The sequence below is a fragment of the Etheostoma spectabile genome, chromosome 20 (genome assembly GCF_008692095.1).
Source record: "Etheostoma spectabile isolate EspeVRDwgs_2016 chromosome 20, UIUC_Espe_1.0, whole genome shotgun sequence".
Taxonomy (NCBI): domain Eukaryota; kingdom Metazoa; phylum Chordata; class Actinopteri; order Perciformes; family Percidae; genus Etheostoma; species Etheostoma spectabile.
In genome coordinates this window covers 9,696,666-9,723,209 of record NC_045752.1, presented here as the reverse complement: position 1 = coordinate 9,723,209, position 26,544 = coordinate 9,696,666, and the positions used below count along the sequence as shown (strand labels likewise).

Below are 26,544 nucleotides of genomic sequence, written 5' to 3'. Positions count from 1 at the left end.
ATAATAATAATAATAATAATAATAAGTAACCATGCTTAACTATATGGCCTTAGCAATGAATAAGCCTTTATTTATTTTTTGTTATTTGAGATAAAAATACTATTTCAGTTGCAATTTTGATAAGAGGACACATCTTCTGTTTTGCACAGTTTATATAAATCATGACATAAGTCATTCTGTTGAAAGAAATCGAGAGGAAAAATCTTATTGTGACCATAAAATCATGAATCGGATCGTTAGTGTAATGTATCGCTCCATCTCTGCTAATCCCACATTATATATTTATGAGAGCATGTGTTAAGGCTATCTATGGTGTTGTCCCAGGTACTGAAATCAATAGACAGACAGGTGGCACTATCCTTTAGTGACCAAGAAAGGCTAGCAGCTCGGCTGCAACGAACATGCAAGATTTTTAAAAGTAAAGCGTCTGGAATAATTTCATAATTTGCAAAGATGACGCCCAAAAGGTCAACAGTCAGATATGCCATTAGAAACTAGTAAATCACAAATCTACAACAACTTTGGCAAATCACCCAAAAACTGTAAGCAACAGCTTAGCCTAATATGTATACACTGCACTGCTCACACATACATCCATACATATGCTGTGTGCCCTTCTCAGTCTAGATGTCTTGTTCTTGTGTGCTCTTGCAGCAAAACAATGAGGCACTAATGTCCCTGTACAAAGACATGGAAAGGGGAACATATGTACCCAACACTGCCAGCAGCTCCTGGAAAGATCGCAAGAAAGAGGACAAGCAACTCATTGACAGCTTACTCGCCCAATTTTCCAAAAACAGCCAGCCCCATTCCAAAACAAAGGTAAGATACACTGTAGCTTACAGAATATTTTCATTCCATTAGGTTTTACTAAATATTAAGATATTTTTGCAAAGCAATTTTTAGTGCTTTAAAAATATTAATAGAAACAGTAAAAATAATTAAAAACAGTTAAATAATTACAATAAATCAACGAGAAAGCCTTGAGATTAAAAGAGGTTTTGTGGATGGATTTAAAATGGGACAGACTTTGAGATGCTGATATTTTGGTAATGGGGGGATGACGGCATCAGCACTGCACTTCTGAACGTCTGTTGCTCTGTTTGTCCAGGAGATGGAGCCATTTTAGTTCACGTGTTCATTCAGAGGCACACCCATTCTGCCTGACAAGCAGAACAATGACGAAAGGGTGAATGTCAACAATAACTGATGCATGAATACGTCATGTGATGTGTCTGACTGCTGTCTTTCTTCTATCACCACAGGTTCATCTGCATGGACCAACCAGTCCTTATAAGATAAACGTCCTCTGCTTGAGCCACAAGACCCTGTACAAGTAAGAAATTACGTACATAAAAAAACAAAAGTTGTGATACCCCCTCCCCCACTTTGCTTATATGTGTGTCCATCTGCAGGACAGTGTGTATCGAGAGAAGCAGCATGAACTCCTTAGCCCTGAATGAAAACCCCCACCACAAACATCAGAGGATGATGGTGGCAGGGACTGTGTCAGTCAACTCCACAGGTACCAGATACATGTCCTCATTAATACAAAGTCATGGGCATGCATTTAAAGATGAAAGCCTAATGAATTACAGGGATTAAAGTTCTCCATCGCTAAAACAGATTTCCGTCAATTAGATTTTTAGAAATTACATATCTTAGATCGATGCAGATCCTATGAGAAAACTACAAATATTTGGTCCGTTGAATGAATGTGAATTTTGTGATGGATAATGTTTACAGACCTTACCGTGTTTGACAGCACTTGAAATTTAACACTACAGTAGGCTATATGCTAGTTTTTTTTTTCCAATAAAAAACATTTGCACAAAGAAGCCAATCTACTATTCCATGTTGATAAGAGTATTAAAATGAGAAATAAATAATGGGACAAAAAGAAATCAAGGGACATTTTTCTAACATTACTAGTTGTTGCAACAGCATGTGAAAAAAACTACTAAATTTGCTAGGCCAAAAAGAATGTTAATTTTGCGATGATAAATTGACGGCGTTAAAATGGGATTGCGTTAAAGCTGTTAACGTGTTTAACTGACAGCATTAATAATAATAATAATAATAATAATACAATCATGCAATAGACTTTTTGTCATTATCACAAACCGTTGTGTAAGAAGTCCAATCGTGTTTGTGCTATGACGCACAGACAGCCTTATAGCCTATTTTGGTAGGTCTTACAGTAGATTTTAACTGTCTGTTGTCATAAAATAATCATGCAATTAAGATAGTCAACTTATAACTTTGCTATTAAACATTATTAATTTATAGCAGAAAACCCAGAACCAGTTTCCTCGCATATTAGTAGCATCATGATTTGGGTGCGTCTAATGGTAACCACTATTTGGCGAGGCCACTAGCCGTCATGGATGCATTGTTGCAGAAAGCACATACGTGTCAGAGGTAGAAAAAAACAGTAAAAATTAAATGGAGATGGTCTACTCCTGCATCTAAAGCAACCTCATCTTTCTCCACTCCACGTGTGGCCAGAAAAGACCTGAAATGGGCATCAGGTGTAGCTAATCTTCATCCCTATGGTTTCAGTGCCAAAAGGCTAAAAAACGTAGCTTTTCAAAAAGTGGTACTGCACTTATTTTTCTGTTATATCATTGTCTTTACTTGTTATTGTAAAAAAAAAAAAAATCTTAGAATTTAAATGATAAGAAAGCTTTTACTGAAAAGTTATAAATATTTCATTATTAGAAGCCCTTGAATAAAGACAGTGAAGTCTTGCAAACTTGATTTTATAGATTTGACTTGGTGTTGAATTGCATATTAACAATAAAAAAATATCTCCCTTTAAACACTTTTGGCCTGAAGTAATGAAATAGAGGGTAAGGTAAAGCCTTTCTACAATATGATTGATGCAGTAGAAAAGAACAGCAATGGTTAGTTGTGGGATGATGCTGAAATATTGTTTTGTTAATCAGGAAAAGAGAACACTCACAATACTCCCTTTACTTTGCTGTTTGCATCTTGTTGTACATTAAAAACCAATCGGGTGCGATAGCAAAAGGGGTGCAATCTGTGTAGGCAGATGTGAATAGCTTAAGACTTTGCCTGAAAAAATCTCAGTCAAAAGAATTTTTTCCACTTTAATCTCTGTAATCCATATATGTATTCGATCAATGGATCTATATGTAATCGAGAGGGGTTGCTTGAAGGAACTGTATTTTTTAAAGCTTGTTCTTCTAAATGTCAAAATCAACTATAACAGCTTTAAATGTGTGGTTGTGTTGCAGGGACGCGTATTCTACTAAGAGATACCTCCATCATGCCAGAAATCCCTGGTCTGCCTGCAATCGTAACCATGCTTTTCACCCCTATCATGGAGTTACGGTGAGTCAAACAATTATCACTGCTTACCTTAAAGGCAGCCTAATCCAAATACCAATGTTAATATTTTACCCCCTTTTTGTAGCACTAATGAAGAGAGGACCTGCTACACTGGTGCCCTCTGTGGCTTGGGCTGGAACAGTCAAACACAGGAGGGTATCCTACCTGAGCATGACATCGAACTCACCTTCGACGTCAAATTTGATGTTGAAGACATCACTGAGGTAACAGGGTTCCCCAGAGAAACAGCTGTGTTGTGACTGACTGAAGTTATGAAGATTTTTGCCATTAATTGGTTGAATATTGGTGTTTAACAAGTGATTCGTACCATGTTTTCTCAAGTGTTTACCTATTTTCAACATTTTTTTACCTCATGCTTTTTGACCCCAAAAAACTGGAATATTTGTTCGATGGGTAGGTATTCGATTTTCAATTTTGGGATTTGAATATTAATATTATTTTTTAATGTATGTATGTACATGTACAATGTACATGCAGGCTGAAATTTACTGCGGAGTTTGGTCAGTATTAAAGGAGAATTCCGGTTGATTCCAACATGTAGCTTTGTTGTTTGTAAATTCTTAGTGTTGTCAGTAGAGAGAAAAACGAAAACAATCGGTGCTGTCTACAGCAAGTTATCCCCCTGATAGAATTAGCACCCAACAGGCTTAAACAGGGCGAGTTTTAAATGTGTTTATAGCCTGTGGAGGCTATCCTATCAGCCTTGGTATGGATGGCATGGTGTTCTCAACGCGTAGCAAAAATGATCTTAAGTCCAAGCATTGATTGTCTTTGGGTGGTGTTCCCGTTTATTATAAAAGTAGAAAAGGGGTCACTTCACAAAAACAGTACTTCACCTAGTGCTAATTAATAAAATGTTGTGCGTGTTCACGCTACGGTAAGAACCGTGTGTTCCCCGCCACCCCACCTTTTCTCATTAATTACAGCACCTGTAAATATACCTTATTCCCAGTGACGTACCACACCCAGTGCAATACTCCCCCAAGTGGCTAAAATAAATAACTAAATTAACCTAACTAAAAAGGTGGATAGAAGTGGCTCCTAAATAGCCTCTAAACATGTTCAAAATGTCCTTAAAAGTGCCTACCCATGTGCAGTGATTTCTTTCGAGAAGACACAGTGAATCTGACTGCAGTAGATGTAAAAAAAATGCATGAAAGTTGTGAATGTTACAGTAAACAGGAAACATCACTGCATCTATTGCTGCAACAACGAAGTTTTAAACACTATGAAGGTAAAAAAAACAAGCACTGAATTGCCGAAGAGTTTGTGTAACAATAGGTTACTAGAGGTGTCCTGCAAAAACACTCTTGCTTCACAGCTTTTCTTCTTGTAATACAATTGCCAGTTTTAAATCAAATCTAAAGATGGATTTTTAGTCTCTTGCTTTTAACTCCCCTTGATTAATAAAAAAAACAAAAAACAATAGGTTTCAGAGCTATGAACTGAACTCAAGACTGAGTCTGCCTTCAATACTCTACCTGTAAAGCACTTTCGGTCAACTGTTGTTTGTTAAATGTGCTATACAAATAAAATTACTTGACTTTTCATTCTCTTTTTCTCGAATATTCGCTGTTGATAAGTACCTAAGCTTTGAAGCACAACATTTTTTATTCGGTACAGCCCTAGATGCAGCATGTCCTTTTCTATGAAGAACCGGGGTAGTCCTTGAAATATATGGTTAAAATGTGTTTCTCCAAAATATTACACAGATGGAACAGTGTTTTAACATTATTATTTATGCTTTATGGAATTTACTCTGTTTAGGTGCTATTTTCTCAGTATTGCGGCAGCTAATAATAAATATCTAAAATAAGACTGTAGTATAATAGCGATTAAAAATCTCAAGACTATCTTGCACCTTGTGATATTGGTACTGAATTGCTAATGACAGACCTGGGCCTTGTGTCTATCATTCTGTAATACTTGAATGCCAATATTACATGATGTAGCATTCACGTTTTGCATATTACTGATTAGTTCTGTGTTTTTCTTTTTCAGATAAATGCTTTGCGAGTGGCTATAAACCGTCTGGTGTGTGAAGGGCCCAATGGCACTATGCATCTGGGGCCCAACAGGATCAACCACTTGCAGGAGGACTGCCGGGACCGCCTGATAAGGTCACTTACCAGAAATCAGTAACACGTATGAAGTTGGATCAGTCTGTGCGTTTACATGCACAGCAGGTGAAGTGAATAACCGGGTTATGCCAGTTCTCCCCGTAGTCATGAGCTGGGAAGAATGATGGGAGTAACTATGCCTCTGTTACAGTAGTAGTAGCGCTCTTCCAACGCACAACTGGCTTTTTCTTCCTGTTGACGTATGTCAAAATAACACCTACAGGCCCCTAAATTAGTAAAATGTAACAACTTAATGTTTCATAAACACACTCTTGTCACACCGTAGGAAAACACCGTGCTCTCGCAATTGACAACTTGCTAGCTAACTTTTTTAGCTAATGTTAACCAGCGGCCACGGCGAGGGCTACTTGGTCCACACGTATACGCTTAACCCGTCCATTCTCTGGTTAAGGTGTATACGTGCAGGAAAACCCAGATTACTGAAGGAGTTCTCTAGGTCTGTTAACCTGGTTATTAGAAAGGGGCATGGTGGTTGAGAGGTTATATAGAGAGGTTGAGAGGTTACTATAATAATTTTGTTAAACCTCATGTAAACGCACTGAATATGCATGCGGTTATTGATCTGCGTTTGTGTTTGTTATGTAATGCAGGCTCTTCACCAAGTCACCGCCAAGGGATGTTGTCACTCAAGTGTACTATGAGAAACCAGAGAAATGGAACCAGGTAATATGGTGGTATTATGTAATACTTTTTATTTGAACATTAGCTCTGCCACACTCTGTTTTGTGAGCATATTTTAGCTGTGTGTTTTGAATTGTTTGTGTATTAAAGGTGGATCCTGCTCTGAAGATGGATATTGTCGAGCCTGGAGGAGGAAAGACCAGAGGTGTTCTCTTCCAGCTGCATCCTGTCACTCTCCTCAACAACTAAAATATCACTGGACTCCTTGCATTTGTCTTGAAATGGAACTGATTCTAATTTTGTACTCATAAGCAGTGGCCTGGAATTTTTCATTTATTTATGTTCAGAGGAGTATATTTTATATTTTAAGTTCAAATGGGACTTTAGCTTTTAGCAGCACAGTAAAATCCATGATCCTTGTGCTGTTTGCACCTACCACTGGAGTAGTTATTCCCAGTTTAAAAAAAGAAGAAATGTAAACGTTAATTGAGATCATCCTGAGTAGTGAGTGGGCCATTAAAAATAGTTTGCAACAGATGATACGTGTCAATCAGTCTTCATTCAAACATAGTCTCATTGTGACCCAACAGTCAAGTTAAATATATCACCGCATTGCATGAACGCACACACGCACAAACGTACACACACCTCCCAACTAAAGTGTTGTCACGTCCAGCTTAGCTGTGGTGTCACACACAATCTTCACTCACTTGAAATCGTCTTATGAATAGCAAACCCTTCAGTAAAGTGGCTGAGGAGATGTTATACATCAAGTTACATTTATTTTTCTTATTCTTGTAATTAAATACATAGTTAAGTGCAAATAGTTAAAGAGTCCAGGGTCTAAAGAACTACAGAGTATAGTTGAACATAGTACAAAGTTGGACAGTTATTCAAACAAGCTAAATATCACCAGATACTCCTTGTCTTCATAGTAGTTGTACAACAGTACTTAAAACATGAGCGTGTGTATTGTTCCTTATGGTTATACAAAAGCAAAAACCCTACAATTACCACATCTAAGACGCATATTGTTAAATTATGTTGTGCTTGGAAACACTGAAAGGAAATCATTTTTGCCATGTATATATATTGACATATACTGAGAGAAGCCCTGTCTGCTAACTCCGAAACATGAAGCAGTATTTAACATTGGCAGCAGAGCAGGTCTGTGGGCATTTAGCTTTTTTGTGCCAAACCATACAGTTTGTGGTTTGCACTGCAAAGCAAAAGCATGATTTAAAAACTGCACAAAAGTTCAAATATTTACCAAAGGCTCGACTTCATGCACTTTAATAATAAGCAACACAAAAAAGTCAGTTTCTTTTTTTGTTTTGGAGTTGTGTACTTGTCTACCTAGAATCGGGATTATGTAAGTACGTGTGACTGTGTGTTAGTGTTTAAACTGCTATAGACAGGGTGAAGGTTTCTCCAGTGGATGCATTAAGAGAACACCACGATGACATAGCACTATGCCCCACAGATGACGACCAGGCTCTTCAACAGTGACCAAGCTGCCTGACTCTGAGCTGGACTGGACTGTCAGCTTCACAGTGCTACAGACATGTCTACTCTTCCTTCCTCTTGGCCCCAGGGATCTTCGCTTGGATCCTGTACAGAGAAAACAGGCTTTAATACCATGTGTCAAACAAGGTATTTATTCTAGATTAAGTTGTGGTTATTCTACTTCATTTTAAACCACCTGCTGTTTTTGTCTTCTCTTTTTATGGCAGTCCATAGAACTGACTGTGAATTTGGACTAAAATTGGCAAATTGTTAGTGGTCAGTCCAAAAAACTGCATGTACACATTTTGGCAGCATTTAATGCTTTAGAAACCCATAAACTTCACTCTTGAATTTAGTTAACACAGCGCTTATGAATATAGACTAGTCATTTTCAGTCAATTACATTGACCAGCTGATTCACTATTCACCATGTGCGACATGCAAGCGTCTGTGGTCTTTTTTTATTCATCTTAAACAGACTTGATAGTCCAAACGTTTTTTTCATGATGAGTATGAAGCTTGCAATTTGGAAGTTTTGCTGAGCACAAATGCTCTTTTCAGCAATGCCCTGCTTACACAAACACCTGCAAGCTGCCCAGTACAACTGCATTCGTATTTGCTAGCCACTGGGCAGAGTAGTTAAGGGTTAATTACCTTGCACAAGGGCACATCAGTGCCTCTAATCAAGGTACAGTGAGTGCAGCTCTTAATTGTTTGCCTCAGACTCCTCGCTGTATTTGCAAACAGGGTGTACTGCTTGATTTCCTCTAGTGTGGCTTGGTGCTCAGACTTTGTGCTTGCAGCTTAATTTGTTTGTAAAATAATACTCACTTCCCGACAACAGAGTTGACCTGGGTCCGTATTAGTCCCACATACTGATCAATCTGTGCCTGTAAACAAAAGGAAATTGACGGGTGTAAATACCGGACAAACTTTTGTCAACCAGGGTTGACTTGAGGTATCATGAAGCTAAAATTCCTACCTGATGTTTCTCATAGACCACAGGCATGGTGAACATGGAAACCACAGCTGTAGAGGCATGGAGAGAGTAATGGTTAAAGTATTTTGACCTACAGTGGGAAAATGTTCAAACAGGAACACTTGTGCCAACAGGGCCCCCGGCACACCAACACTTATCTAAGGTAAACTAGAAAAGTAATCGGATAATGTACACATTCAACAGTACGATAGACATGTATGGCATAGTGATAAGGACATGCTGCACTTCTCATTAATGACACATGATATAATACAGCTTTGTTATATGTATTCCGATCATCAAGTCCTCTGAAGGTTATTGAACTTCTGACACACAAAAGTGTGTTTGAGTTGACAGCAGTGCTTGGAAGTTTGTTGAGCCATAGTGAGTCTGGATGACCTCACCTAGGATAAGCAGTGTCAGGCCGTTGAAGAGAGCGCCCACATAGGTCAGCAGCCACATCAAAACAGCAAACTGAAACACAAAAAGACATGACTGTGTTCTTAGTTTCATGACAGTAGTCAAAAAGCCTCTCCAGTGGCCCCCGAGAAGCAGAGCTGATCTTAAGCTGTACCTGAAGGTAGTGCAGTTTGAAGTAACTGACAGATATTGTCATCCCTGGCTAGCGATGCTAAAAGGCAACAAGTGAGTTTGAGGCAAACCTTCAAGGAGTCGATCAGGTCTTGTACGAGAAACAGCCTGCGGAGCTCCTTCATACAGGTGTTGGTGTACAGCAAGATTTTGTCGGCGTATTTACTAATCTGGTCCTGGGAAAGAGCGATTTCGATCTCCAGGTAGGCTCTGGTAACAAATACAGGTTCAGAAACATAGACAAGACCTTTCAGTGAGTAAATGCTATAAACCTTTTATTGAGATCCATATATGAACCATCTTCTATCGTACTCACTTGAAAGGATGTCCCTCATCGGTCTTCTGCACAGCCTGCAGCACAGATTTGTAGATCCTGAAACTGATGGTAGCAGAGAGGGCTGCCAAGGCTAAGTAGGCGCCGACGCTGACCACGCTGAACTGGGTCAGGGAGAAGAGGAGCAGAAGCACGCTGCTGAACACGGCCCCTGACTGTTTCACATTCCTCCAGTAGAGCAGGTCAATCGCTGGAAGGGAAGGAACAAGGACATACAGGGTAAGGACCCACAGCCAGCATGATCTCAGCTCACTCTTTAACATGTAGGCCTGGGCATCCACAGATGTATCCGTTTCAAAGTGGATTAAGCTGCTGCGCGCTACACACCACACATTTGGGTCAAATATCTGGAAGCTGTTCACAACCCAACGTCCTCAGAGATCCTCGGCTGTCACGTGAGCCTGTTTTAACCCAGCTTTCTAACCTAGCTTTTCATTAGGTTAGAGTGAGCTGTGGTGTGAAAGTGTCAAACGATTTGTCAGTTTAGTTTCTTTACTATATATAGAGCAACCTTTTAAAGAAGATAATAGCTGACTCTTACTTGTCCTGCAAGTGTCTCAGTCTGTGTTGCCACACTCCGGACCAGTGGGACTTCATATTTACATCTGACGTGTACTTAACGCCAGTGGCATCTGGTCTCATACGTATACAAACATACAGTACATGCAAACAGCCAGAAGGAACTGTATAACACAAAACAGAACCGCATTAATGATTGACCTACAGCTTGGCAAAGGCAGGAGCAGAAATAGAATCCCTATCAGCAGTTTGCAGATAACGGTTCAATGTGACCTGGTCAGACAAGCAGCTCTGTGGTCATTGATGAAGGATGACAGTGCTTCAATGCAGTGTCTCATTAATGCAGTGAAGAGCCGCATTTCCTCCAAACAGTATCACAAATGAGATATATACTGTACAAGACTTGTGCATCTTACTGCACCATTTTCATTCTAACATTTCCTCACTTCTTTGGGTGGTGGGGCCTGTAATTCAAAGCCACTAGCAAAGATGAGAGAGAGAGAGAAGCAATAACTGAGGATTAGCCCAGTGTACCATTACAGCTGACGCGGTCCTCCTTTGGCAGTCGTCTGTGTCGGCTGGAAACATGGGCCTGTTTCCATGAGAACAGTCGGCTGCTTGTTTCACCTCTGCTGAACCATCTGCCTCCACCACTGCATGTCTAACAGCACTACCAGGGTTTACCATTCATCTGTTGCTACGGACACCTTGAAATTCTTCATAGCACACAGGGAGGCAAGCAGAACCAATATATTAATGTAAACTTTTGTGCCCATGAAGAAAAGAGAATCGCAGCTGAGGTCTCTTGGGTGTCTTACTCTTTTTCTCTGAGCTGTCCGCCTGCTTGCCTGCCTGCCTACTCTAATTTTAGCCGTGGAGCTGTGAGCAGCATAGTGATGACGGCCATCTTTACTCCACTAAAAGGCATCTGGATGCCAAAAAGGCAGACTAAACCTGGGTGGCAAAAGAACAGACATTGTGACTAAGTGATTCTCTGCTACCCACAACCTTACTATACTGTAAAACAAAATGTATAATCTGTCTTTTCTTTGTTATTTCCTATCAGTAACCAATTGTGACTTACAGTACCTATCTGCCCCCACTATCAAATCAAAGACACTACTCATTCAGAAACAGTGGGAACAGGATCCATGTGCCCTAGCTGCTATGCATGCACCACTCCCCACAGAAGCCATTGTTGCTGCAACCACTGACAAACCAACGCCATGTGGCTACTATTTTGCATTGAGATGCTTACATACACACACAAACAGGCACAGGTAGCACATACAGCAGCTGTAACAACCCACAGACAGATCAACAGCAGATAGCTCTGCTAGAGACAGGTGTTGACCAGCGACTGCGCCTTGTGATGTGGTGCACAGACTGCACGCAGACTGAAAAAGCTTTAGCTAGTGCAGTAGAATCGTGTACTGACCTGCGGCTCCCATGGCTGAACAGGGAAAGAAGCAGCTGCTTTATCCACGGACAAAAGGAGAGAACTGAAGGGGGAGTACCCCCTGCACAGGAGAGGAGGGGCCACAGGCACACCAGCAAATCAGTATCTGCCTGTGCAGGGGAACTGTGGAAGGGGGGGGGTTGCAACTGGGGTGCGGTTGCCAAAGAATCACATTGCAATCCAACACACGCTAACACACACATACATACACTCTTTCACTCTTAGTGAGCGCTTTTATGCTTAGGCTTTTAACGCAAGAAATGCTGCCAAGCAGCGACTAAAATTACAGTTAATCAAAATGAAAAATGAAACCCAAGTCCTTTTTACGTGCATCATATGACTTCAGTAGCCAAAGATAAGACAACTAGTGTAGCATTGCACGCTAATAAACAGCACAGACTGTATATTCTATTTCTCCATTGAAATGGTTCAGTGGCAAGGATCTGCTGAGCACCTGCCTGATGCAGTTACCATAGTTACTGTGCTCCATTTTCTCTCCACCACTCACTGAGAGATGGAGAGAGGGAGGAAGGGAGGGGTCGAAAGTGGAAGGGAGAAGAAAGAGAGATGGAGGGGAAAGAGCCTTCCTTTGGGAACAGAGAGATTCATTAGCTCCGAATCTGTGTCTACACCCCGCCACATAAAGACAGCCTCCCCCTTCATAGTGGAGCACAAAAGGACAATAGCAGGTTTAACACGAGGCCAGTTGTCAAGTCTGTGTCAAGAAAATGAGAAAGACGTTGTGTGTAGAAAGAGTTTAAAGATTGTTAGCCATCTTAGCATTACAAACTCAGATTTTTATTAATTTGAGTCTGATTTCAAACAGATTAAAAGAATTAAAATGCTCACTAGATGACAGTTGTGAAGACAATTGTTTACATTTGATTTAAACTTGATATTCATATTAAGGCATGCATCAAATATACAATCTAGTTAGTTTTTGACAGTAGCAAAAACTTTACTGCATGGGTGACAGTTTAATGAAAGACACACAGAATGTAGAACCAGAACACGTTGACCAGAGTAAATGATTAACACGAGTGACAATAATATGATTCCCCCTCCTCCTTTTCTGTAGTGAAACTAGTTTAGACTGACCTCATTAAATCACTGAAGACATCCTTGTGGCCTCAAACAAGCCGTCAGTCAGACAGAGCAAACATGCAAAGGGACTTCTGCTGCCAACAGCCGAGATTCCGGACTTCTCAGTTTCAGAATTGGAACTTGAATTTGGGGATGATAAGTGTAGTTCTGGTTGTCATGTCGGTTATGATCAGATTTATAGGCAAAGGTATAGTTCCAACCCTTTATATATACGATGGGATGAGTTGCTAACTTAATGCATGGACAAGGTCTTAGAGCTAGTGTAAATGGATATATCTCGGCAATCGGACAGCTTGCCTAACAGAAATAAACAAATGGGGCCAGTTAACCAATACATTTTAAGCCATCCAACCACCTTTAGTGTATTCTAAAGTTTGATTTTTCTCTTAGACCTCTCTATATCATTAAACTTATTTGAATAGATTTATCAATCAATATCACTGTAGTAAGACAAATCAAACCTATTCTTTTCTTTCTGAACTATCCCAAAGTTAGATCATCAAAGCAAATTTCTACCACATAAAAATCAAATTAGGATTTGAAGCAAACAGCAAGTTAAATTTGTATTCTTCTTAATGAACAAAGTTGTCGACACAACTAAATCTGCAACATACCACAGCATAGAGTCTACGTTTTGAGCTATGTGTATGTATTTGAGAAACTAATACATAAAATATGAAAAAACTTGTTTTGTAACTGCCATTTTAATTCAACAAAACGTATTCTTCATCTTGTTATCCATGGGGTTTTGTGACATATGTCATATATATAAGAATATAGATTGATAGGGTAGCCACTCGATTGAGAAACACTAATCAAGTGTACAGAGAGAGGATAGGTTTTGAGCATGCATTAGAAAACATGGATATTGTGTGTCATCAGGGTTGTTTGAACAAATCGTGCACAACTCTGAGTTTTGGATATGTCTGCGTCATTGTTAATTCTTTAGTAGCTTATGGGCAGTGAGTCAGTACTGTGCATGTCCAACGAGAATGACTAAACACAAAAATGGCAACAGCTTCAGGGGAATGTGCAAACATTCAACTGCAGAAAATACATCCGCTCAATTACATCCTTTGCTGTGCTATCAATTGAATTCAGATAGGCTATAAGGTAACAGTCTTGGCCAAGTTGAACAGACAATGACTCAATAGAATAATGACAAATGGGGGTTTGTCATCAAGGTTATTTTTACAAAACTGTACATCCACAATCAGTGACTGTTGCAGTTTCTATTGGGATACAATAAGAAGACCATTCTATTGCAGTTACACTGCTGAGCTAAACCTAAACATGATGGCAGATAAACCACGACCAGGGTGGAGAAAGGGACGCCATTTTCTTTCTTGGCCCCTTCTACGAGCCCTCCATGCTATGGAAACAGACAGACGGAGGATGCTCCACTCCTGCCCAGTCTCTGCAAGGTGTCATGGCAGCTGAGGAGATATGGCTGATGTAATCAGGATGGGTGTGCCCTGGTTACCATGGAGACAGTCTGTCAATGCTGTCCGGATATCTGGCTGCCTCGTTACACAAAAACAGAGCGTACGCCATAAAAAAACAGCTACCGTGCACGGTTGCAAAGTGGGGAGGGTGATGACAATGACACGACTTAATCCACAATACAGGCATCCATATTAACATGCACCCAAAACAGATGGCTCTCAGCACACTGGTATGTATACCATGTCCAAAACACCCACCAGCATCTTTCATCACCTCTTCTCAATTTTTCTTTTATCGGGGACACACACATGCAGAATAAAGGATCTGTCATCGGGGCGTGTCTGCGTGAAAGGAGGCGCAGGTAAACAATGCTGTTTTATCCCCAAACACTTGACAAATAGATGATAAATGTGCACATGCAAAGCACACATATACACATTCAAAAATACACATCTAGAGTGTCAATAATGGTTAACCTACATGCAGAGAGACAAGTTCCTCTCTCATAGCCACAAAACACAGACAGACTGATGAGTATATTACAGTAAACACATCAGTACCCTGGCCCTTCCAACCGCTCCAGGAGCTTTCCTTCTTGGTAACGTCTGCAGTGGCCTGCATGCTGGTGATCAATTATGTCCCTGTTCTCTTTCTCTTTATGGTCCCCGTTTTCTTCTTTGTCTCCCTCTTCTTCTGTAGTACCGACTCACTCACTCATCCCAGAAAGGCATGAATGGTCGAAAAAAGGATGCGGGAGAGAGATGACAGATGAGAGATGACAGAGAGGGAGGAAACGTTTTCAAGGTGCTGCCGACTCGCGAAGCTCACAGACTGATGCTGTGGAGCAGCTCTGGCTAGAACAGAAGGAGCGGGGAATGTGTGTGTGTGTGTGTGCGTGTGCGTGTGTGTGTGCTGGGGGAAGGGAAGGGGGGTCAAATTGTAAACACCACACCACAGTTGCTGCTGCAGCAAACCAACCATGCAATGATTAAGAGCCTCGGGGGGGTGAGAGGGTGGGTGGTGATCATTGGAGACTAAGCTTTTTTATGAAATGGAAGGTACAAAAGCTTTCACAACAAAAGCTCTAACAGAGCATCAGAACAGACTGGTGATAGTTGGGGTACAAGCTGTGTTAAGGTTATTCCACCTACGCTTGTCATATACTTTCAAGCATTTTGCTCTGGCTTCCCTTGTTGCTTGTTAGATTTTTTTGTGTAAAAGGACCATATTTATTGGTGCAATGATAATATTGGCTACAAATATAGCATGTTACCACATTCTGTGGAACCTGTAAGAAGAACTGAAAGGTTGAAAATAGCTGGACTTGAGGCCATGTTGATAAAATATGGCAAACATCCAGGTCCATTGTTCTTTATTTGCACAGAACAATATTTAAGGTTGTAGCCAGAGATTGAAATATGACTCACTGATAATTGAAGAGGCAAAGTGCTTGTACTTTAATAATTCATAACAAGAGACACTGTGCATTAGAGCACAATGTGCCCTCAGGATGTGTTTATGTGTTTGTGATTTACGACTTCCTCCCTATTTGTAATGCAAATGGCCTTGTAAAGAGACCTTGGAATGAAAAAGCAATGTAGGATGCTTAAAAAAGAAGTGCGAAATTAAACAGCACAGTCACTGTGTTGTCACCACTGAGCACAAAACAATTCCACTATAGTTTACGTCATTTATTAATCCAATCATCAAAGCCATTAGTCTGTTTCCCCCTGCAGACAGCCACACCTCACACCTTCTGCTCACTGCAGCCTTGACAAGATTCAATGCCAATACCAACTAGAGGAAAGGGGGGAGAAAAACAGATTTTCCTGAACTAGACTGAAGACACTCCCCCATTCCTGTTGCTATGGCAACTGAGCGCACTGACTGATGGTCTTCAACATAACATTTACAAAAGGTGCACTGTGCCCTCTAGTGGTAGGAAAAAAATACACGTGACCTGGTTTTTAGCATTTCCAGAACCTTCTTACAGTCCGAGGAAAACAAAGCAAGGACAATCTCTTTTATCTACTTTGTTATACATTTCAAATTTGTAACCGACGCAATCGTCACATTCTAATGGACCAGGGTGCATCAGTAGCTGTGAGTTTTAGGAAACTAAAGCCAAACAGCATTCATTAGGATGGGATATTTTCCGGCTTTGTAACTGTGAAATTCAAGATGAAGCCTTTAAAGCCCCTAAGTATGAGTGTGCCCCAGTTTTGACATCATAGGATTATGTAAACCCACTGTATACAAGGACAGAGAGAACAACCAACAAATGTGTAGTTTAGACAGCATTAACACCTGCTGACTGTAGTTGGCATGTCTGACTTGTCTAGACACAGTGTGATGTAGCAAGATGCTGAAAGAGTTTAATAATCAACATCTGCAATTCTAGAATTTGTGCAGAGAGCTATTTTTAAAGATGTTAAGTTTTAGTCATCATGCTTCAAATCATCAGTCATAAATGTGAATCAATCCCCAGTCTGCTTTTTTTCCTCAAATGTACCACCAGGGGGAGCCCCCCCCAGCAGTGAAACATCCCATCTCTCTCAGCAACCCTGTTTACTTTCCCGGCCTAGTCAACAAAACAGTCAAAGCACACCATGCAGGTAGCTACCAAGAGGTAAACAAACACACACACACACACACACACACACGTACTACTTTAGTGATTCAATTAGAAATAAGCTGTAGTTTTCAAACTATTTTTATCTTTAGATATGATGGGAAAGGTTTTAAACACAAATACAGACGTGATAGCACTTTCATTCGGGCATGAAGACACATCAGCACATACAATACAACACTACCTGTTCCACAAGCTGACAGCACTATTTCTGGAAAGCCAGTACTCAAGATTGCAGCTTATAAGCCGAGGTGAAACTGCTGCAACAATGAAAAGATTACAGTCATGTTTTGTGAAAATCTATTACTCCACAGAGAGGCAGTAACAATGTATATTCTTACATTTGTGTCCAGGGATGAAAAATTACTGCTTTAGAAAACATCACATTCTGGGCGAAAGAGAAAAACAAGATTTTTAAGACTGACCTTTTTGCTTATCAAAGCCCTGCAGGATGGTTGAGGTGGCAGGTTTTCCCAGATCTCCTCTGCCCTCATTGGTGTGCTTGTGCATGTCGTCCTGGTGGGGCCTTTCTGATCGCACCTCTGGGGGAACGGCAGCGGTGGGTGGTTTGGGCTTGCTGGGGCGATCCTCGTCTGTTTTCATTGGGGTCTTCACCTTTTCTGCGATCAGGGGCTCAGTTGGCATTGCCTCAGCTGTACTGCGGGGAGGGGTGGCACTGGGAGCCAGGGGAGAAGGAGGGCTGACTCCCTGTTTGGGGCCACTGAAGCCCTGCTCTCTCTTTGGGCTCTCTTCAGATGCAGACTCAATGAAGAGATCACTGTCAAGCTCTGCCTCTCTCTCCTCCCTCAGAATGCTGTAGGCTGTGGGTGGAGCATGGTTGCCTACTAGGCCGAAACCACTCTTGGCTGGGGGATTGTCAAAGGGGTTGTTAGGCTGGCTGGAAGTGCTCTTGCTTTTAGGGGGCTGGGAAAATGGGTTGCTAGTGGCCTTTGAAGGCTCCTCAGACACCAGCTCAACCTCTGAGTCTCCAGACTCTGCGCTGCTGCCATCTTGCTCCCTGCTGCCTGCCTTTGTGCTTGCACTGCTTTTGGAAACTGCAGGCTTCCCTGGGTACATATCCTGGGAGGTGAATTCTTTTTCTGTTCACAGAGAAATGCAGAAAATGCATTCATGTCTTCATTCACATTATAAATTCAGACAAATTATCTGCACATAAAACTTAAAGCTAGCCTGTGTAACTTAAAAATAGAAATAACAATCTTTTACATATCAAATGTTTATTCAATTTAATTAACCTGTTATTGCCTTACTTGGTCCGGTACGGTCAGTAGCTTATGGTGGATAATATTACCTAATGTTAACAAACTTATAGTTAGTTAGATAGTTATTGTTGTCATTACTGAGTCATACTGCAGTGACCATTTTGAAGCAGTGCGACTCTATTGTGGTGTAGTTTAAGTATTTAATTCACTTCAATAGACAAAAACATACATTCCTATCTGGTTATTGTATCCATAAACAGTTTCTTAATTGTTCTTTCAGAAAATGCACTATAATATAAAATATACCGATGACAGGTGTTTGTGTGTGTGCTGTGCCTACGTGTTGGTGAAGCATTGGGAGTGGAAGCAGGGCTGTCATCCTCTGGCTCTGATAGCGTCACAATGGGAACCCCCTGTAAGCCCACACTGAGGACGTTTTCACGCTCAGGCACAATGACTGGAGGGGGATGTTGCAGCGGCTCAGTTTTGGCAGTTGGAGGCTTGGACTCAGTCAAGGTGATCTTCACTGGGCTGGCCATCTGTGGGGTGCCACCCAGGTTTCGGTAGGAGCGGTAGTCTGACAGCTCTTCATCAGATGGCTCCTCAACGTATGGGAAGGAGTGGGAGCCCAGTGCTGGACCTAGGTTTTCCTCTTCCTCCTCCTCATCCTCATCTCTTCCATGGTTTTTATCCATGTAGCTGACCAATGAGTCATGACCAGTTGAGCCTGTGTCCACCAGGCTGTGCTGGTCACTGCGCTCATCCCCGTAGTTGATGTCCATGTAGTTGTAGGATTCTGCCTTATCTGAGCCAAATAGAGATTTGGGCATGTCATCATCCAGGTTGGAAGTCATCTTGGTGTTGGAGCTGAAGCTATAGGTGTCGCTGGAGAAGTGATCCAGGGCAGAGGAGTCAGAGTAGGGCTTGGACAATTTTAGGTCGTCCGACAGGTAGGAGGCTTCTTGACCCGATGTGAAGCTCTGATTTGACATCAGGGAAGTGTAGACATCACCATCATCATTCATAGACTTCCTAAACAAGCCGGACATGGGTTCATCTACAGAGATTGGCAGGAAGAGAAAGAACTGAAGCTCAGTGAGGTTACACACAGGAAACTGATAAGTAAGAGTGACAGCAGTCTCCGCGTCATACAATCAAATAAAATCAGTCTATGCTTGGGCTGTTTGATAAATAAAAAAATCCAGTTAAACAAGGCTAGGCTTCAGCTGGCACAGCCACCAGGGAGAGGGGCTGTGGCACTGAGGGCAACACAGTCAGACTGGGTGCTCGGCTGTGAAGATCAGTGAGGCAGCAGTAACAGAGGGTACTTGTACCCAGTGTGGGACAAAGGGGGATTGTTCAGACCCCAAAAAAACTTGGTGCCACAACCAGTCTGTTCCAAATCATGCAGGCAAAGGGCTTTCTGCTCTGTAATCACTAACCCTGCGTCTGTCCTAACAATTTAGTGTCAAAAAAACAAATACACTCACAAACGATATGAACAATATACTGTATGTACCCTCTCCAAAATCTAAAAGGCTTAAGCTAGGCTACATTAGGTTGACAAAACTCTTCTGTGGTAAATGTATAAAATAAATACTTCAAACACAGCACACTCACTGTAATATTCAACACACATGCAACAATGAAATAATATTAATTACAGTGATATACAATTGTAGTGCTGATGCAGTTTTCAATCACAATTAAAAATTCAAAACCAAAAGATGTTATCTGTGAATTTCTGTGTACTCTGCTGTAAAATATCACTCAACATACCACTGAATAATTTGTTACCGTGTTGCAGGGAAACATTAAGGATTCTTATGTTACACATGACTTGAAAAACAACAGAACGTACTTGATATCAATGTTATTTCATACTATCAGGTTGGAAGTCATGGTTGAGCCAAGTATTGTGATTAGACTTAGACTTAGACTCAGACTCAGACTTCTCTTTATTACAATTTTGATACAAGTATGTCCGGTCTCATTTTCATACAAAAATACAAAAGCATAAACACAGAACTCAAACGGACACTATACACCACCACACATCTGATGCTAATGCTTGATTCTTTTGTTGTGCTATGTACAAGTCAGAGTTTATACTTCCATGTACTAAGCTCCTCCTCCTGCTCTCCAGCTCTGCTTCTCCCAGGGCAGTGGTGGTGCTATAAATAGGCTAGGTCCAGCTGCTGGGCTGGATGAGGGGGGGTGATTTAAAATAGCAGCCTTAGGGTTAGTTCTGGAGGATGCAGACTGACTGACAGAAGACCCAACAGGTCAGGACGTTCCTTCCCTGCCTTCGCTTCCTCTAAAAAGCCCCAACACACTTCCCTTCTGCTGTCCTTCCTACTGCTGCTCCCTCAGTCATTAACAATACATCATACCGCAGCACAATGGCATAAACACTACACACCCATGCTAGCCTTGGACATAGGGGGAGGGCTGATGTGACATGGGGGAAAAGCAAAGCAGGCCCACACTCTTGAGCTTCAGATTCATTTGTATCTAACAGACTCAAAGGTTTTATAGATCAACACCTTAACTACAGATGGATCCAAGCCGTATGCAACATAGATGGGCACAGCTGTTGGGCCAAGTTCAGGAGTAACATGAATGCCCTTGATGTACTGCTAAAGCGAACCAATGTATAATCCTCTTAGTGTACTATTATTGTATAGGTCCCATCAGCCATCACCCTGGCAACACCATCATAATCTTGCACTCACTGATTCACTGTATAAATACCTACTGTGCTGAAGTGAGAAGCACTCAGGGCTACTACAAACTGTGAAGACAGGGGATCTCCAGGGCTGTCAACTGCCAGTAAGCCTGTTGACTGTAGGCAACACACCCCCACTCTCTCTATCAACCCATTCTATCTAACAACACAGATAAACTCACCAGCAGTTGCGTAAGGCATCTCTAACAATAAAGAGACTGGTGCTTGTCTTTAACTGCCATGAGGGTAGCTCTGGGCAGCTACTTGACGAGTTGGTGTGTTGAGATTGAGGGCATTTTGAATCTGTTGATATATTGTAGAACCCAGACACTTGGGCAAAAACCCACAAGGCTGAAACAAATGTTTTGCTGCGCTCAGATGGGATTGGACGTGACAACAGATGAATTCTCAGCTCACACTGTAGTCACACAACATAAACATGTCACTGAAAACATGGTGCAGTTAAAGTCCTGGTGGATGGGCTGTGAAGGGGCAGTCCTTTTGTTGTCCTCTGTGCAGTCAGTGAAGCCCCGAAACTAATGCATCTTGACAATCTGTGCTACGCTAAGGCATGGGCTCCTAATTATCAGGCTACAGACAAAAACATGTGAGCACACTATTAAAAGAGCCAGAGTTGCAAAATGAATATATTACCACTTTGAAATTACTGAGCTGCATGTGGGATTCAGTGTGCAGTAGGGTTTACTCCCGTAAAGATACTTAATGATCCACTGCAGTTATTTAATATGGAATAAAACAAATAAACTAATGTGATGAGAAAAGAAAGTGATTTAAAAATCAAAATGTTCAGGCAAACGGCCGTTTGATTTTGGTGATGACTCACTTCTTAGAAGCCAGTGAAAAGACTGAAGAGATGCAGTTGAGTTTCAAAGGAACTATCCAAGCACCCACCATCATTAATCTCATCAGTAGTTCAGGTTTACTTTCAAATACCGTATCTGTTAAACCAGTGCACTGTAATGATTCCATTACTCTGTCGTAACCCTCTCAACTGTAGTGTTACCTTTCAGGAGTTTGCTTTCACTCCATGACCTTCTAGAAAGCAATCCATCAAGACTGTGCCCTTGTTTCAAAGCTATCTGTGCCTTTGACGTTAAATAACATGCTCCAGCTTTATTACGATAGGTATAAATTGTCCTTTTTACTCGGAACTGCGCAGGTTTAGAAAAATAAAAACAGAAATTGATTTTGTAAGCATAAGTTGGCTATGCACATATTATGTAACATTTAAATTAGACATTAATACTACTTGGAGAAAGCCTGGAAGATGAGAAAAAACACCCTTTATCAGCACAGGTTATAGGCTTGCCTTGTATTTCTTTTCTTTCTCCTGTTATTTAGTGTACAATTTATTTACACATGTTCACACAAATATGTAATCTGAAAGAACATAGAAGTACATATTATGTACTGTAAGAACATAGAACATTTCCCATAGAACATAACATATTATGTTATGTTCTATGGGGAGTGATATAATATTAGATTCCTAAATTAAGTCCCTTACTTATTTGTCACAGTTTAACTGAAGCACCCCTCCAACTGTTAATGGTCTCTGGGTTTAAAAGCTTTGGTTATGACGTTTGTGTTCATAATGTATTGATTACAATGTTCTTGGCTGAACAAATACATGAATAGTAGTGACCACCTATCCCACTTTACAGAAGAAAATAATGGAGAGTACAAAGACAGTCTATACTAAGAGCTGAGGTACAACAAAACTACTAGCAGGGCTCAATAGTAGAATAGCTGAGGGATTCAGCTGCCCTGAGCTGCATTGATTCAAGACAACGAGGACCCACAATTACTCTAAGAAACATCAGTGTATCCACCATTCTTAAAAAAATCACTAAAGACTACACAGGACAAACATTGTTGTTTCAGCAGCCTTTGTCATAGATAAATCAATGTAGAGACTGTTTAAATAAAAGCTAATCTGTCTGATTCTGAAGCTGAGGTACGTACAGTACCTGTCTTCTGTACAGTATTGATTGTACTTTTTTTGCTTGGATAGAGCTTTATGGATGAATGGAGAGGATGTAGGAAGATCCATACTGAGCGTCTGGAAGCTATCTGCTTTAGGTCAAAGCTGTCAATTCAGTAATACTTTGGATTTGCATTTCACATTTATTGTACAGACAGAATTTGGCATTAAAGTGTACAGATGCGGGCGGGAAGGCAGGCATACATATAGGCTACAATAACCAAAACAAAAACATTATATGGACTACACTGTTTAAAAGCATCTCTGCTGATAGTAGCCGTAATCCCCTGAGCTGTTTTGCAATACTGTGCTCGGGGATTACTCAGTGCCCACAGGCTAGAGCTAGACTGAGGCAGTGAGATCGTTAACATAGCATCAAATTTCATATACTGGCTTTTAATTGTTTTCAGGGTAAACATAGGGGATCAAAAGAAAGAAATTATGATTTATTGATATAATGATAGCAGTAATGCTAATGTTATTGTCCCCTGCAGTGGAGCTTTTCGGGCAGGGTCTGTCATGCTTTTATCTGTCCGTTTATAACTCTGCATTAGCTAATTGCTCCTGGTGACAGATGAAGATAAATGAGATTGGAAACCTGGCAGGTAACACGTGGGATGAGCATATTGTACGACCTTTAGGCCTTACTTAATGATGTAAGATGCTGGACAACACATTTTTATCGGCAATGCCAATAGAAGTACATGCAGACATTGGCTCACACCTGGCAGCTGCTCAGCTGACCACTGATATCTATGTAAGTGCTAAAGGTATCCATGAAGGAAAAGACATTTCTTTGTATTTCCTGTTTTTCCCTGACATTCTGGCCTTTTGAACTATCGGCCTTCTCATCACAGCCTCGCCTCTCTTCCCATTAAGCCGCTCCCCCCTCCTCCTCCAGTCCTCTATTATCTTGCATCTTTATCTAGTATGAAATGCCTAGCACTGCTCTGCCTCCTGGGAACAGGAGCTAAAGGCACACATTCACTGTGCTGGCTTATGCAGTCTGGCAAGTACACTAGGTGTTTTCTCTATCGGACAGATATGGAAAAGAGCCAAGCAGACATATGCTGTCTCATCCTTGTCACTGGTGATGTGCTGAAACGGAGAAGGACTTGAGTCTAATCCACCTCTCAGGGACTGGATCGTGGGAGAACCTTTCTCCTACAATCACTTTGAAGGACGTGATGAAGTAACCATTATAATGCACTAAAAGGGGGGGGGGGGCCAAATACTGTATTACTGTTCATACTTTGTACTAAAAACAAACTGGGACTTTCACAGCACACTTAGATCTCGTCATGATGCAGCAATATCTTTCACAATTTTTTTTCATGCATCTTGAAACCTTCACAAGACTTTTGAAGATAAAATAGGCAATACTGCCCTGCACTGTGTGTGATCCAAGGTTCTGTCCTGCTGTAATTTAACACTGCTGAAATAAGCATTATTTGCATCCTGCGAGTAGATCAACTGTTGTGAACAAAATTTAGGACAGTCATGGATCAATTACCTACAGAGGCAATTCTAGACATCTTGAAGAGATACTATTTCACAGTTCGTACTGTTAAAAGGTCAAACTTCTTTTCTCCCTCAGTAATAATTTTTTTATTCAAGTTTTCAAAACTTATTAAAAATTATTTTGTGATTGTCATTGGTAGTGAATGCCTTTGACAAAGATCAGAACAGACTATAACTTGTCTGGTCAAGAGGAAAATGTCCAGTCTGTCCTGCTAGATATGATGAGATCTGCACTGTTCCCACCAGACTTAAGTGACAGAGTGGATTATTTCACTGGTAGTGATACGGCTCAATGGGAGTCACTAGTAAGAGACTGTGTGTGTGTGTGTGTGTGTGTGTGTGTGTGTGTGTGTGTGTGTGTGTGTGTGTGTGTGTGTGTGTGTGTGTGTGTGTGTGTGTGTGTGTGTGTGTGTGTGTGTGTGTGTGTGTGTGTGTGTGTGTGTGTGTGTGTGTGTGTGTGTGTGTTGTTGTGTGTGTGTGTGTGTGTGTGTGTGTGTGTGTCAGTGTCAGTGTCAGTGTCACAAGGCGGAGCTTGTCTGGCACACTGTTATGATAGTGTTTTATGCTTTGTTGATATGCTTTGTTTTCTTTTTCTAGAAAGCGAGGCCAAACTATCGACTAGCCAGTTCATCATGTCACTTTTTATTTTACATGCAGTCTGCTTGAAAAGGAGCTAAACATTTTGCTTTTGTAAGTGATATCCATTTTGCAATACCATTTTATTTCCAACACTTGTAGCCCTGGATATTTAAGAATATAACTTTCATGCTAAATGATGTGCCTCAAACGAAGTCTAATAGATGCATTTAATAATGCTCTTGTAGTTAACGGATATACAAAAAGACAAAGTTTGTTTTCTTTTTTCATGTTTTAGAACAGCAGTAGCAAAGAGAAATGCCTGAGCTGCAAAGAGAGGAAACTAAGCGCTGTTCTTTTTTAAAACATCATCTCATGAATTTTTCAGTGAATCCGTGAATGAAAGTACAGGGCTCTAGTTTTGCTAGCAAAGCGAATAGTGAACCCTGTTCCTTCAGAATTAAAAATAGCAGCATGAGCTGAGCTTTGCTGAGAAGAAGGACAGACTTAGATCTGAGGTCTGCATGATGTTCCTACAAAAACCACTGCCTCCAGCCCTAAATAATACAATCAACTATACCAAAAAAAGGAATGTAGGAATCATGTCCTCATGCAGACTACTTGTTAGAACAAAATAAATAGATATATTTTGGTCAAGTCTCATTCAATTGATGAACTGTAAGATTTAATCATTTTCAACCAAGCCAGTGGTTAGCAAAGCTAGGGGGCTTAGCCTTGTAATCGATTTATCATCCCTTTACCCCATCATATCAAAATGCAGGTATTGTATTACAGATAGGCTATAGGCCTACATGTGGGAGCTGGTACGTTTATAGGCCATTCGAAGTTCAACAGGCTATTCGTTAATGCATGCTGCATGATGCATCCCATCTTAATCCTCCCTACCGACTCTCTTCAACCAAAGAGCTGTTTGGACTAGTGGAATGAGGCATAATTGATATTTTATAGGAGCTACCAAAGCATCACTGTTTACCACTGGGTTACCATCATCCTATGGAAGTTACTCTCTTGCATATTTGTTTCTGTGTTTTCAAGCCCCGAAGTTTTTAACTCAGCCGACAGACAGGCCGTCTGTCTTAACGCTTTGCCTGTGACCAATGGACTCGGCTGCGCGTCTCTCTCGCTGTATTTACACCAATACCATTGTGGGTCTGTTAGCTGACACAATAAGCCTACTGTGGCTAAAATACTATAAATTGGTTAATATCGAGACTTAACTGCGATTACTGTCCGCTTTACCTGTAGATCCAGTTTCCATAGCAACGGGAGGCCTTTTCCCGTCGTCCTGGAAAGGATGAAATTGTTGATCCAGGTCGCCCGCCACCTCGCCGCCTCTCGGCTTAAATTCTTCCCGGAGCTCTTCGAACCGGCTCGGTGTGTTACCAAACAGGCCGTTTCTCTCATAGTCATCCCCAAACCACCTCCCCTCCGAGCCTAGCTCCTCACCGGGCTGAGTAGACATGCTTTTTCCTGTTACCGGACAGAATACTAGCTACAATGCTTCTTCTTCTCTAAGCTACCGTATATACCGGGGCTGGGACTGTAAATGAGCGGTGGTAACCCTTTGCGCTAGAATAGGTTACGGAGACAAACACAACAATGCAGCTCCTTGGCGTATGTCAACCGAGCCTTGGGGTATGTTGACGCCACAGATGAGGCGGTGCGGTCGGTCGGGGAGCAAGAGGAGAGGAGCGAGGTTTATTGTTTTAGTTCACTGCTCCAACGGTGACGTCATGGTATCCCCAAGGCTCAGGGTTGGCACT

General features: G+C 41.2%; 2 protein-coding genes and 1 long non-coding RNA gene across 6 annotated transcripts in view; 1 reads left to right on the top strand and 2 right to left on the bottom strand.

The window, feature by feature from the left end:
* The window catches only part of tdrd9 (tudor domain containing 9), a 30,618-nt gene extending 23,943 nt beyond the window's left edge, over nucleotides 1-6,675 (top strand). For both annotated transcript variants that reach the window (XM_032500429.1, XM_032500430.1), the window contains exons 28-35: nucleotides 655-822; nucleotides 1,266-1,336; nucleotides 1,416-1,525; nucleotides 3,261-3,357; nucleotides 3,440-3,578; nucleotides 5,377-5,495; nucleotides 6,107-6,179; nucleotides 6,288-6,675. In XM_032500429.1, the coding sequence (XP_032356320.1) occupies nucleotides 655-822; nucleotides 1,266-1,336; nucleotides 1,416-1,525; nucleotides 3,261-3,357; nucleotides 3,440-3,578; nucleotides 5,377-5,495; nucleotides 6,107-6,179; nucleotides 6,288-6,386 (876 nt within the window). In that variant the 3' untranslated portion in view covers nucleotides 6,387-6,675. The remainder of the gene's footprint in view (nucleotides 1-654; nucleotides 823-1,265; nucleotides 1,337-1,415; nucleotides 1,526-3,260; nucleotides 3,358-3,439; nucleotides 3,579-5,376; nucleotides 5,496-6,106; nucleotides 6,180-6,287) is intronic.
* A 222-nt stretch (nucleotides 6,676-6,897) lies between these two features.
* On the bottom strand, nucleotides 6,898-26,494 carry rtn1a (reticulon 1a). Of its 3 annotated transcripts, XM_032500431.1 has the most exons (9): nucleotides 26,021-26,494; nucleotides 18,271-18,987; nucleotides 17,133-17,807; nucleotides 9,530-9,737; nucleotides 9,285-9,423; nucleotides 9,027-9,096; nucleotides 8,626-8,672; nucleotides 8,475-8,533; nucleotides 6,900-7,748 (listed from the first exon to the last, which is right to left on the bottom strand). In XM_032500431.1, the coding sequence occupies exons 1-9, from the start codon at nucleotides 26,241-26,243 to the stop codon at nucleotides 7,706-7,708; spliced, it is 2,181 nt and encodes a 726-aa protein (XP_032356322.1). In that variant the 5' UTR covers nucleotides 26,244-26,494; the 3' UTR covers nucleotides 6,900-7,705. The 3 variants fall into 3 exon arrangements, with proteins under 3 accessions (XP_032356323.1, XP_032356324.1, XP_032356322.1); XM_032500432.1 differs by lacking the exons at nucleotides 17,133-17,807; nucleotides 18,271-18,987; nucleotides 26,021-26,494 and adding an exon at nucleotides 14,636-14,935 and having other exon boundaries at nucleotides 6,898-7,748; XM_032500433.1 differs by lacking the exons at nucleotides 17,133-17,807; nucleotides 18,271-18,987; nucleotides 26,021-26,494 and adding an exon at nucleotides 11,505-11,706 and having other exon boundaries at nucleotides 6,898-7,748.
* Nucleotides 9,744-11,497, bottom strand: LOC116670111 (uncharacterized). The gene is made up of 3 exons (XR_004326945.1): nucleotides 10,885-11,497; nucleotides 10,601-10,782; nucleotides 9,744-10,230 (listed from the first exon to the last, which is right to left on the bottom strand). It is a non-coding gene; the product is annotated as an uncharacterized LOC116670111 (long non-coding RNA).
* Nucleotides 26,495-26,544: the final 50 nt, after the last annotated feature.